We start from the raw sequence: 13268 nt of genomic DNA on the forward strand, positions 1-13268 counted from the left end.
CGGAGATGTGGCCATGACAGGGGATGTCCAGGATGAGTTGTACGGAGGCGTTCTGGATGCGTTGGAGTCTTTTCTGCAGTTTGGCTGTGGTTCCGGAGTAGAGGGTGTTTTCGTAATCCAGTCGGCTGGTGACGAGTGTCTGGGTGACCGTCTTCCTGGTTTCGGTGGGGATCCATCGGAAGATCTTACGGAGCATGCATAGGATGTTGAAACAAGATGACGAGACGGCGTTGACTTGTCTGGTCATCGATAAGGAGGAGTCCAGGATGAAGCCCAGGTTGCATGCGTGGTCCGTTGGTTTGGGTGCGCTGCCTAGGGCCGGGGGCCACCAGGAGTCGTCCCAGGCAGATGGTGATGATCCCAGGATGAGGACTTCCGTCTTGTCTGAGTTCAGTTTCAAGCGGCTGTTCTTCATCCATTCAGCTACTTCTTTCATCCCTTCGTGTAGGTTGGTTCTGGCGGTGGCGGGGTCATTGGTGAGGGAGAGGAACAGCTGGGTGTCGTCGGCGTAGGAGATGAGGTTGAGGCTGTGTTGGCGTGCGATGGCTGCGAGGGGGCTGATGTACACGTTGAAGAGGGTGGGGCTGAGTGAAGATCCTTGTGGTACGCCGCAGATGACTTCGGTAGCCTCGAATCTGAACGGGGGGAGGCGGACTCTCTGGGTTCTTCCGGCGAGGAACGAGATGATCCAATCCAGCGCCTTCTCTTGGATTCCTACATTGTTGAGGCGTTGTACTAGGGTGCGGTGGCAGACAGTATCAAGAGGAGAGGAGAGGTCCAAGAGGATGAGGGCCGCTGTTTCCCCTTTGTCGAGCAGGGTTCGGATGTCGTCAGTGGCTGCGATGAGGGCGGTCTCGGTGCTGTGGTTGGCTCGGAAGCCGGACTGTGAGTGGTCGAGGGATTCGTTTGTCTCGAGGAAGGCGGAAAGCTGTTTGTTGACGGTCTTCTCGATGACTTTGGCAGGAAACGGGAGGAGCGAGATGGGGCGGTAGTTCTTGAGGTCGGTAGGGTCTGCTGATGGTTTCTTCAGGAGGGCGCTGAGTTCGGCATGCTTCCAGCTCTCCGGGAAGGTGGGGGTGTTGAAGGAGCAGTTGATGTCCCGGAGTTGGGGTGCGATGACTGAGTCGACCTTGTTGAAGACGTGGTGGGGGCATGGGTCGGTTGGCGATCCGGAGTGGATGTTGTTCATCGTGTGGATGGTGTCCTCGGTGTTGACTGGGGTCCAGGCGTGGAGGGTGGTGGTGGGGGGCGTTGGTTCTGCGGTTGGGTGCGTGGCTTGTTCGCCGAAGCTGTTGTGTATGTCTGATTTTGTTGTGGAAGAACGTTGCGAGTGAGTCGCAGAGGTCTTGCGAGGGGGTGATGTCGTTGTTTCCGGCACAGGGGTTGAAGAGCTCTTTGACGATGCTGAAGAGCTCCTTGCTGTTGTGTGCGTTGTTGTCTATTCGTTCCTTGAATGCTGACTTCTTGGTGGTGTGGATCAGCTGGTGGTGTTTGCGGGTGGCGAGCTTGAGGGCCGTCATGTTGTCTGTGGTCGGGTTCTTCTTGGAGTTCTTGAGGTCGTTGTTGAACCATGGGGCTTTCTTGCTTCCGGGCCTGTTGGGATGGGGTTTCAGGGGTGCGAGGTCGTCAACGCAGCTGGTGATCCACTGTGTGAGGTTGAGGGCTGCCTGGTTGGGGTCCGTGATCCGGCTGGAGGGTTTTGGCTAAGTGATGAGGTGAGCTGGTCGGTGGTGATCTTGTTCCAGCTCCTGCGGGGAACTCGTTGCGGGAGGTGGTGAGTCGTGGTCTTTCTGAAGCTGAAGTGGATGCAGCTGTGGTCCACCATACAAACAATCTCCTTGATATTGCAGAGTCCATTGGACTAGAACAGTTCGTAAAGGAGCCCAAGCACATAGCTGGGCATACATTTGACGGTCTCTTCTCAAATGATCCGTCCTGAACAATCATAAGCATCCTACCTGTCATCTGGTCCGATCACTCGGTCATCAGGTTCTCCAATGAAAGCCTTAGTTCTCGGCCACCCCAGCAGGATGGACCAGTCATTATCAGCAACAAAGTCTGGGGCAAATTGGACACGGTTACATTGAACAGTCCTTAGCCAAGCACTTCCCATCTCTACTGGCCGAGGCCGCGTCGGCAGCATCATGCTACACTAACTGGCTGTCGGCCACTTTTAGGGAACTGGTTCCTACTGGAAATCAGCGTTCTTTTAGGAATAAACCTTCTGCTCCTTGGTTTTCAGAGACCTTGAGGCTTGAAAAACAGGCCTGCCAAAGGCAAGAAAGAATTTGAAGAAATAATTACGATGACCGATGAGACTGGCCTATAAGAAGACTCTTACCTCATATATGGAGCTCATCAAGAAGGAAAGGAGCAGCTTCTTTGCCCAGGCAATCGGTAATGCCTCCAACTTGTCCAAAGAACTTTTCCAGGTTGATCAGAGACTTACAACTATCCCAAATAAAGTTAATCCCTCAGACAGTCAATCCTTTTGTGATGCCCTCGCCACCGCCTTCAAAGAGACCGTAAATGATACATTTCTGGACTTCAGCAAGTGTGGCCCTTGGCCTCTAGAAACTCTTTAAAAAATCTAATCTAAATAACAACACAGCCAATCATCATCCTATCGCTCGCCTACCCATGCCGGCTAACATCTGTGAAAAGATAATGAACCTGGAGCTATACAAATAGATTTTCAATAATCTGCTCCTTGAAACCTCCCAGCACGGCTTCCGGCCAGGGCCTAGTACAGACACGTCCTGGCCAAGGCAATGGAGGAAGTGAGGACAGCAGTGGATGGTAGAGGTTCAGCAGTTATGATCTTATTGGACCTATCTGCAGTCCTCGATACCGTTCATCACACCACACTCATTGGCGGTCTAAAAGGGATAGAAGCCAAGGGGCTTGAGCTAGATCTACTTGCCCCCTTCCTCAGGGACAGAACGCAAACAGTTGCATTGGGGAAATTCAACTCCCTACCCTGCTCTTTGCCTTGTGGAGTTCACCAGGGGTCCTCCCTTAACCTCACTCTTTTTATGTATGTAGCGAATCTGGCCTCTCTTATAAGAAGTTGTCACTTGGGGGTAACTTCCTATGCTGACGACACTCAGTTAATAATTGCAGCAGCGCACAATGACTCGTCAGGCCCCCATATTTTTATTATTTTTATTTTTTTATTTTACAGAGTTTTTTATATAGCGCAAACTTGACCCGAGTCGAGTATCAGAGCGCTTTACATTGCTCCAGTTGCGTTACATGAGGAATATCATTTGTGTTAGGCACGGGGAGATTAACTGATTTGCCCAGAATCACAGGATGTTCAGCGTCTTTGCCGAGACTCGAACCCAGTTCCCCAGATTCGAGGTCGACTGCCCTAGCTGTTAGGCCAGCTCCTCTCCCACATCAACGCAATCAGGGGCTGGATGAGTGGACATTGCCTGAAGCTAAACACCGGGAACCCCGAGATTAGGATGTTTGAGAACCCCAACCCAGTTGGTCCACCATAGGGCGGCTTGACAATCTGCCCCCAACCTCCCCACCTCGTCACTAAGGCGAAGAATCTGGGTATCATCATTGAAGACAACCTTAATATGAGCACGCAAAGATCATCCGTCACATCCACAGCTCACTATATCATAAAACTGATAAGACAAATTCTTCCTTTTTCCCCGGACAGCCACAGAAAAGCATTAATACCTCTCCTTGGTCTTCCCAGGTTGGACTGTTGCAACAGTCTGTATCTTACCGTCTTAGAAACACATACGAGTCGACTACAACGAGTCCAGAATGCTGCAGCAAGACTCATTTTTAATCTTCTTAAATGCCATTCCATTAAGCAGGCAAGTTGAATTGGCCCCGTGCGCAGGTGGGGTAAATGTAAAGCCCTCTGCTTGGCCCATAAAGGACGGCACAACTCCGGACCAGACTCTCAGGTCAGCTTTCGAGAGATACAAGCTCAAGAGAGAACTCGGATCAGCCAGTGCCAATCTTATAGTGGTTCCGACATTCAAGAAGATACAATGGGGGGGCAGAGCTAAGAGCTATAGTCCTCAATACAATCAAACTCTGGAATCGCCTCCGAACCCACCTCAGAGCTATTCCTTCATCAACAGCATTCAGGAAGGAGATAAAAACGTGTCTCTTTAACATCGAGTCACCAACCACCTGCCTCATCACATAGCGCCAAGACACCATTGGTATGGACTTCTCAAGACCTGGCTCTTCGAACAGTAGCAGCACCCCCCCCCCCCAGCGCCTTGAGACCCTCACAGGTATGTAGTGAACTTTACAAATGCTATGATTGATTGATTGTATCCATGCACTTTAAAAGTTTCATAACATAACTTAACATTAAACAGAAGTCAACATAATAGCTGAGTCAGAGACCAGTTTGAGTCACTCCCATACCTGCTTTCCAAGATGGCCTCCTCCACGTGGGTGCCCTTCTCGGACGCGGGCGCCCCTGTCGAGTTCTGGCTCATGGAGGACAGGAACCGGAGTAAGAGCTTCGTGCTCTCCGTCTTCCCAGCTCCGCTCTCCCCGCTGCAGAGGAAGGAAAGAGAAGCAACTGAAGAAAGACCACGCAAGAGCCACCCGCTGGGAGACAGCTGTGCGGAGCATGCGCAAAGATGCCCTGGCACACACTACAGTGAGTGAGCTGCACATACAATGGCATCTGATTAGGAACAAGTGGCTGGCAGGGTCTGGCCCAGGTGGCTCTCACCTGATCAGGACGCACTGGCTGGCAGGGCCTGGCCCAGGTGGCTCTCACCTGATCAGGACGCACTGGCTGGCAGGGCCTGGCCCAGGTGGCTCTCACCTGATCAGGACGCACTGGCTGGCAGGGCCTGGCCACGGTGGCTCTCACCTGATCAGGACGCACTGTCTGGCAGGGCCTGGCCACGGTGGCACTCACCTGATCAGGATACTCTGGGTGGCCCTCACCTGATCAGGACGCACTGGCTGTGGGGCCTGGCCCGGGTGGCACTCACCTGATCAGGACGCACTGGCTGTGGGGCCTGGCCCGGGTGGCACTCACCTGATCAAGACGCACTGGCTGTCATGCCTCTTCCACAGGCAGCGATAACATTCATTGGCGATGGCGAAGATGTGGGGGGGCAGCTCCCCCAGGTGGTGGCGGCTGTAGAGCTCCACCGTCGACTCCTCGTACAGCCCGGAGATGGCTTTGTAGGGGTTCACGGAGGCCAGGATGGAGCCAATGTTTGTCTGAAGGGAAGAGACAGAGAGAACCATGTGAGGCACAGGTGGTGAGGGGAGGGAGAGAAGAGAAAGAGAGGAAGGGAAGAGAAGAGAAAGAGAGGAAGGGAAGGGAAGGGAGAAGAGAGGAAGGGAAGGTAGAGAGTGAAGAGGAGAGAAAGAGAGAAAGAGGAAGAGTGAAAGAAGAGGAACAGATTACAGGAAGACAGGAGGGTGAGGAGAGAAAGGAAAAGAAGAAAGAAGAGGGTGGGAGAGAAGAGAAAAAGAGAGTAGGAGAGAGAAGTGGAAGAGAGGGGGAAGGGAGAGAAGTAGAAGGGAGAAAAAGAAGGGAAAGAAGAGACGCAACGAAAGGATGGGGGAAGATAGAGAAGAGGAGAGAAGAGAGGATAAAAAGGAGGGTTGGAGGGAGAGAAGAAGAAGTCTTAGCCTGAAGACTGCTTTGTCCATGCTACCCCTAGGATAGCTTGTCTATAAGGTTGACTTTACAACCATCACCATAAGGGTCGATTAGACTGGTGCAAGGTGCCCACTAGAATAGTGAACATCATATACCAGGCCAACTTCTCACAGCAGAAACCCTCGGGGAGCCGGTAGAGCCCCACAGGAAGCCGGCAGAGAGCCACTGGGAAACTGGCAGAGAACCACGGGAAACCGGCAAAGAACCACGGGAAACCGGCAAAGAACCACGGGAAACCGGCAGAGACCCACGGGGAGCCGGCAGAGACCCACAGGGAATCGACAGAGAACCCCAGGGAACCGGCAGAGACCCACGGGGAGCCGGCAGAGACCCACGGGGAGCCGGCAGAGACCCACGGGGAGCCGGCAGAGACCCACGGGGAGCCGGCAGACACCCACAGCGAACTGGCAGAGACCAGCGAGGACCGGCACAGGCACACAAGGACCGGCACAGACGCACAAGGACCAGGAGGGACCGGCACAGGCACACAAGGACCGGCACAGGCGCACATGGACTGGGAGACTCCCATAAAAACAAGCACAGGCGAACAAGGACTGGCACAGGCGCACAAGCACCGGCACAGGTGCACAAGGACCGGCACAGGTGCACAAGGACAAGCAGGGACCCGAGAGGACCGACACAGGTGCACAAGGAAGGGCAGAGACCTAGCGAGGACTGGAAGAGACCCAGGAGGACCGGCACAGGCGCTCGAGGAAAGGCGCATAAGGATCGGTACAGGTGCACAAGAACAGGCAGAGACCCACAAGGCAGACGAGTGAACGAGGCAGAAGCACGACCTACGAATCCGAAACGAACATATCCAGTTTACGGAGAAAATCGTGCTGATATATGCCCGTTCAGGATTTGTTTTTAACTTTTTAAGAGATAAATACCTACATAGATAAAGAAAAGTGGAAGCTGCCGCATGTATCAAACATAGACCGAAGAAGCCTCCTAACCACACCCATGACAGTTATTTAGAGACTTCTATATAGCGGGTTCAAGGAAACCCGAGGAGCCATTACCTACAAACTAGAAAAAGAAGAGGCCTTCAACTAATTCCTGTCCTTTTGAAAGGAACAAGTGTAACTCAATACAGAATTCAGGCCCAACAACAAGAAACCATATCTGAGGTTGAGTCCAGCCTTAAATCTAGAAGACAGGGTGTCAAGCAATATGTACGGAAGCCGGTGACCCCAAAAGAAACGGCATGTCCTGAGGAAGGTGCTACAGTATCCTGTGTTCCTTGCACCGAAACGCGTCAACGCACTTCTCTAAGTAGAATCCAAACAGGGTCTAGTGAGCAACTGATACGCACGCATATGTGGTACTGTGGGCTGTCACTCTTTGATTAATTCATGACCTTTGGATCCAGCAATTAGGAGTGGCAAAGATATCAGTTAGCCACACAACAGGGGGTTGTTTATGTCTTTTCTATTGTGATCTAATGTTATTCTTGTTTATAAAAACTGTTTTTACTTTACATGAATGTGATGGTTAATATTTGGTCCTTTTTTTTTTATCGGTGTATATATGCAATGAACTGTAGTTAACTGATATGATCACTTGTATGTTTTTAAAAAACCCTTTCAAAGTTTGTTCTTTGAAATTTTAATTTGCAAACTGGTGTTTAAAAAATGTTTTTTATGTTTCAAATAAATAGACTGTGAACGTTCGAATTTTAGTGTGGAAATTTAAATTCTTCTTGTGTAGTTCCCTAATTTAGATGATTGTATGTCCAGATAGACAGATATGGTAATAGAGTAAGTTCATACCTAAGTGTGCACCCAGGGATTTCCCTTTGACTGTTAGAGACCCACAAGAACCAGCAGAGACCAGCGAGAACTGGGAGAGACCCGCGAGAACCGGCACAGGCACGTGAAGACAGGAGCACAAGGACTGGCTGATACAGGGGTTGGTGAACTCGAGACTGGACTATGGCAACGTCCTGTACCTGGGGGCACCGGCATCAGTTATCTAAATACTGCAATGCGCTCAGAACGCTGCTGCCAGACTCCTAACTGGAACCAAACCGAGATGCTCGGCTAAACCAGCACTTAAGAGCCTACACTGACGCCCAGTCAAAGAAAGGATTACCTTTAAGACCTTATGCATCTCGCACAAAATAATGCAAGGCAGAGGCCCCCCGATTCTGAGACCCTTCGTTAAACCCCACCATTCTAACAAACAGCTCAGATCAGACGCCCTCTCCCTGGCCAGCGTTCCCAGAATAAAAAAGTCCCGATCCGGGGGGCGCTTGTTCTCTTACAATGCCCCAAAACTGTGAAACGCCCTTCCACTTGCCATGCGGAGAGAACAGAACCTCCTGGCCTTTCGGAGGCAATTAAAAACATGGCTCTTTCCATAAACCTGTCAATTCTTCTACTCTCCCCTCTGGAACTTAGGTCATGCCAGCGCTGGGACGCCCTAGGGTAGCTACGCGCTTTACAAATCTCAACTCAAACTCAAACTCAAACTCAAGGACCGGCACAGACGCACAAAGACCGTCAGAGATCGGCGAGGATTGGGAGAGACCCGAGAGGACCGGGAGAGACCCGCGAGGACCGGGAGAGACCCTCGAGGACCGGGAGAGACCCTCGAGGACCGGGAGAGGCGTGCGAGGACCGGCACAGGTGCACAAGGACCAGGAGAGACCCGCGAGGACCGGCACAGGCGCACAAGGACCGGCACAAGCCCACGAAAACCGGCACAGGCCCACCAAAACCGGAACAGGCGCACAGGGACTGGAACAGGCGCACAAGGACTGGAACAGGCGCACAAGGACTGGAACAGGCGCACAAGGACTGGAACAGGCGCACAAGGACTGGAACAGGCGCACAAGGACCGGCACAGGTGCCCATGGACCAGGAAAGACCTGCGGGGACCGGCACAGGCGCACAAGGACCGACATAAGTGCACAAGGAGCGACACAGGTGCACAGGACCGGAAGAGACCCAGGAGGACTGGGAGAGACCCGCAAGGACCGGCACAGGCGCACAAGGACCGACAGATACCTGCAAGGATTGGGAGAGACCCGCAAGGAGTGGCACAGGCGCGCGAGGACAGGCGCACAAGGACCAGCACAGGCACACAAGGACCGGCAGAGACCGACTAGGATCAGGAGAGACCCGCGAGGACCAGGAGAGGCGTGCGAGGATCGGCACAGGCACACAAGGACTGGCAGACACACACGGGGACCGTGAGAGACCCACGAGGACTGGCACAGGCGCACAAGGACCGGCACAGGCGCACAAGGACCGGCACAGGCGCACAAGGACCGGCACAGGCGCACAAGGACCGGCACAGGCGCACAAGGACCGGCACAGGCGCACAAGGACTGGCACAGGCGCACAAGGACCGGTACAGGCGCACAAGGACCGGCAGAGACCCGCGAGGATCAGGAGAGACCAGCGAAGACCAGGAGAGACCCGTGAGGAAGGGCACAGGCGCACAAGGACCGGCAGAGACAGACGAGGACCAGGAGAGACCCACGAGGATTGTCACAGGTGCGTGAGAACCGGCACAGGCGCACAAGGACCGGCACAGGCACACAAGGACTGTCAGAGACCCGCGAGGACAGGCAGCGACCCACAAGGAACAGCCAGAGACCCACGTGGAACCGGCAGAGGCCCACGTGGAACCGGCAGAGGCCCACGTGGAACCGGCAGAGGCCCACGTGGAACCGGCAGAGGCCCACGTGGAACCGGCAGAGGCCCACGTGGAACCGGCAGAGGCCCACGTGGAACCGGCAGAGGCCCACGTGGAACCGGCAGAGGCCCATGTGGAACCGGCAGAGGCCCATGTGGAAGAAAGAAAGAAAAAGAAAGAAAATAGATTTGTAGAGCGCAACTAAACCCGAAGGCATCAAGGCGCTTAAGAAGGTAAACTGTTTGTTCAGAAGAGGAGTCGGAGCAGGTTATTGGTAAGCTTCCTGAAAGAGCCAGGTCTTAAGTGCTTTGCGAAAAAGGGCATGGGAAGCAAGCCCCTTGAGGTCATCAGGGAGGGTAGGGTGTTCCAGAGTCTGGGGGCGAGAGCTCGGAAGGCCCTTTCGCCCCATCTGGCCTTGGAGACTCGAGGAACAGCGAGCAGATTTTTGTTAGAGGAGCGAAGTGCTCTGCCCGGGACATAAGGGGACACAAGTGACCGAATGTCTTCGGGCCCAGTGCCATTCAAGGTACAGTGCGTAAGGCAGAGGGCCTTAAAGTTTATCCTAGCCTGCATGGGGAGCTAATGCAGGTTCTTCCTGATGGCCAAACCCGAAGAGTGTTTCGGGGCATCCATGACAAACCGGGCCGCTGCATTTTGCACAATCTGAAGGCGTTGGACCAGGCCGATGTTAATGCCTAGATAAAGTGCATTGCAGTAGTCCAGCCTGGAGGCTATAAGAGCCACTGCGACCTGTTTGTGGGCTTCAAAGGAGAGGTAGTGGGAGATTTTTCTTAAAATCCTCAGAGCACCACAGCAGGTGGAGACTGTCCTGCTAACCTGTTTCTCGAGGGAGAGAGTGGTGTCCAGGATAACACCCAAATTACGGGCGGAGGAAGAGGGCGTGGGGCTGATGCCAAGGGCAGGGGGCCACCAGTCCATTGACCCGGTCTCATGTTTGGCTCAAAAGATGAGGACCTCGGTTTTTTCCCCATTCTACTTTAAGGAAGTTCTTGACCATCCAGTCAGTGACCGCCTCCATACAATTTTTAAAGTTAAGGGCTGTAATATCCACAGATTGTGTTATGGAGACCATGATCTGTGTGTTGTCAGCATAGGAAAGACCTTCTAGGCCAAAGGACCTTAAAGCCTGGTGAGTGGGGCCACATAAATGTTAAAAAGCGTAGGGCTCAGAGAGGAGCCCTGGGGGACTCCACAGGCTTGATTGGGGAGATGAAGTCGCCAAGCTTTACCCTTTGCTGCCGTTGGTCAAGGAAGGATGTGAGGAGGCTGAGTGCGGGGCCATCTACACCCATCCTGCTAAGGCGGCTGGCAAGGATAGATGCAGAAAGGGTATCAAAAGCCGCTGTTAAGTCAAGCAGCACCAGTAGAGTCGTTTGGCCACTATCAACCTTGGCCCGAATGCTGTCGACAACAACAGCGAGTGCCGACTCTGTGCTGTGTGCCCTTCGGAAGCCATGCTGAGAGGGGTCTAAAGAACTGGAACTGTTGAGGAAGGCACTCAAGAGCTTAGCGGGGGCAGGGAGAAGGGAGAAGGGCCGAAAGTTTTTTAAAGTCCCCGGGTCCAGTGTGGGCTTTTGCAGAAGGGGTTTGACAATGGCCGTTTTCCACGTCGAGGGATAAACCCCTTCAGAAATAGCTAGATTCATAACCTCCACCAGAGGGGGCATAAGTGCCTGCCTGCATTCTTTCAAGATTTTTACAGGACAGGGATCAAGCGGGGACCCAGACTTAAGCCTGTCCAAGAGCACACTTAGGTGGCTTGATTTTCCAAAGTTACGGCAGATGAGGGAGGGATCACGGGTTGAGGTTGAGGGTTTCCAAATCAGTGTAAATATCCAAGATTTTTGTGTGGAAATAGGTGGAAATCCGATCGCATAGATCTTGGGAGGCTATTATGGGGTCGGGAGCCTGAAGAAGGGATAAAGTGTTGACTATGTTGAACAGGTCTCTGGGGGAAGTAAGTGAGCCAGTTAGTTTAGTAAAGTGCGCCTTCTTTTCAGCCAGCACTGCCGCTTTATAGCTCTTAAGGAGGGTTTTATGTTTATCCTTCTCTATGGGGTCCAAGTGTGATCTCCATAGTCTTTCTTGCCTCCTACAGCCCTGTCTAAGGGTCCTAAGGGAGTCCGAGAACCAGGGGGCCGAAGGTCGCTTCCTGGCTGAATAGTGTTGGCGAGCCGGGGCGAGAGATTCGATGGCCTCCAGCAGAGACCCACAAGGACAGGCAGAGAACCACAAGGACAGGGGGAGACCCACAAGGACCGGGGGAGACGCACAAGGAACAGGCAGATACCCACATTGAACCAGGAGAGACCTGCGAGGACAGGCACAGGTGCACAAGGACCGGCAGAGACCCACGAGGACTGGCAGAGACCCACGAGGTCCGGCAGAGACCCACGAGCAACAGACCGAGACCCACGAGCAACAGACAGCGACCCACGAGCAACAGACAGCGACCCACGAGCAACAGGCAGAGACCCACGAGCAACAGGCAGAGACCCACGAGCAACAGGCAGAGACCCACGAGCAACAGGCAGAGACCCACGAGCAACAGGCAGAGACCCACGAGCAACAGGCAGAGACCCACGAGCAACAGGCAGAGACCCACAAGCAACAGGCAGAGACCCACGAGCAACAGGCAGAGACCCACGAGCAACAGGCAGAGACCCACGAGGAACAGGCAGAGACCCACGAGGAACAGGCAGAGACCCACGAGGAACAGGCAGAGACCCACGAGGAACAGGCAGAGACCCACGAGGACCGGCAAAGACCCACGAGGACCGGCAAAGACCCATGAGGAATAGGCAGAGACCCACGAGGAACAGGCAGAGAACCATGAGGAATAGGCAAAGACCCATGAGGAATAGGCAGAGACCCACAAGGAACAGGCAGAGATCCACGAGGACCTGGAGAGACCTACGAGGACTGGCAGAGGTGCACAAGGACAGGCACAGATGCAAAAGGACAGGCAGAGACCCACGACGACTGGCAGAGAACCACGAGGACTGGCAGAGAACCACGAGGACTGGCAGAGAACCACGAGGACTGGCAGAGAACCACGAGGACTGGCAGAGAACCACGAGGACTGGCAGAGAACCACGAGGACTGGCAGAGAACCACGAGGACTGGCAGAGACCCACGCGGAACAGGCAGAGACCCATGAGGAATAGGCAGAGACCCATGAGGAATAGGCAGAGACCCACGAGGAACAGGCAGAGACCCACGAGGAACAGGCAGAGACCCACGAGGAACAGGCAGAGACCCACAAGGAACAGGCAGAGACCCACAAGGAACAGGCAGAGACCCACAAGGACCAGAGAGAGCCGCGAGGACTGGCAGAGGTGAACAAGGACAGGCACAGATGCAAAAGGACAGGCAGAGACCCACGAGGACTGGCAGAGAACCAAGGGGACTGGCAGAGAACCAAGGGGACTGGCACTGATGCACGAGGACTAGTAGAGACCCACAAGGACCCGCACAGGTGCACAAGTACCGGCACATGCCCACCAGGACGGCACACGCCTTCGAGGACCAGCACACACCAACGATGACCGGCACACACCCACGTGGGCGGACACAGACCCACTGTCCCCAGCGCAAACCCACCGTGACCACCAAAGATCCACCGTGACCACCGCAGACCCACCGGGACCAGCGCAGACCCACCGGGACCAGCGCATTCCCACAGGGGTTGGCTGAGACCCCAGGGACCAACGTAAACCCACAGGGACCAGAGCAGACCCACCGGGACCACAGCAGACCCACGAGGATCGGCAGAGACCCACAGGAACCGGCACAGACACCCAGCGAACAGTGCAGACACACTGGGACTAGCACAGAACCATGATGACTGGTGCAGATTCTCCCCTCCCCCTAGGGGACACCACACCTGTGGCAGCTGGTGAGCTTAGAAGGGAATCACACAAAA

The 13268-nt window shown here is 54.1% G+C and overlaps 1 protein-coding gene across 1 annotated transcript in view; it reads right to left on the reverse strand.

Annotated features, from left to right (window-relative positions):
- The window catches only part of LOC147729472 (unconventional myosin-X-like), a 763954-nt gene that overhangs the window by 420912 nt on the left and 329774 nt on the right, over positions 1 to 13268 (reverse strand). The window contains exons 4-5 of the mRNA XM_086954339.1: positions 5039 to 5226; positions 4408 to 4542 (exon numbers count right to left, since the gene is read on the reverse strand). Coding sequence (XP_086810465.1) covers positions 4408 to 4542; positions 5039 to 5226 — 323 coding nt within the window. The remainder of the gene's footprint in view (positions 1 to 4407; positions 4543 to 5038; positions 5227 to 13268) is intronic.

Source organism: Lissotriton vulgaris, chromosome 2_1 (genome assembly GCF_964263255.1).
Source record: "Lissotriton vulgaris chromosome 2_1, aLisVul1.2, whole genome shotgun sequence".
Taxonomy (NCBI): domain Eukaryota; kingdom Metazoa; phylum Chordata; class Amphibia; order Caudata; family Salamandridae; genus Lissotriton; species Lissotriton vulgaris.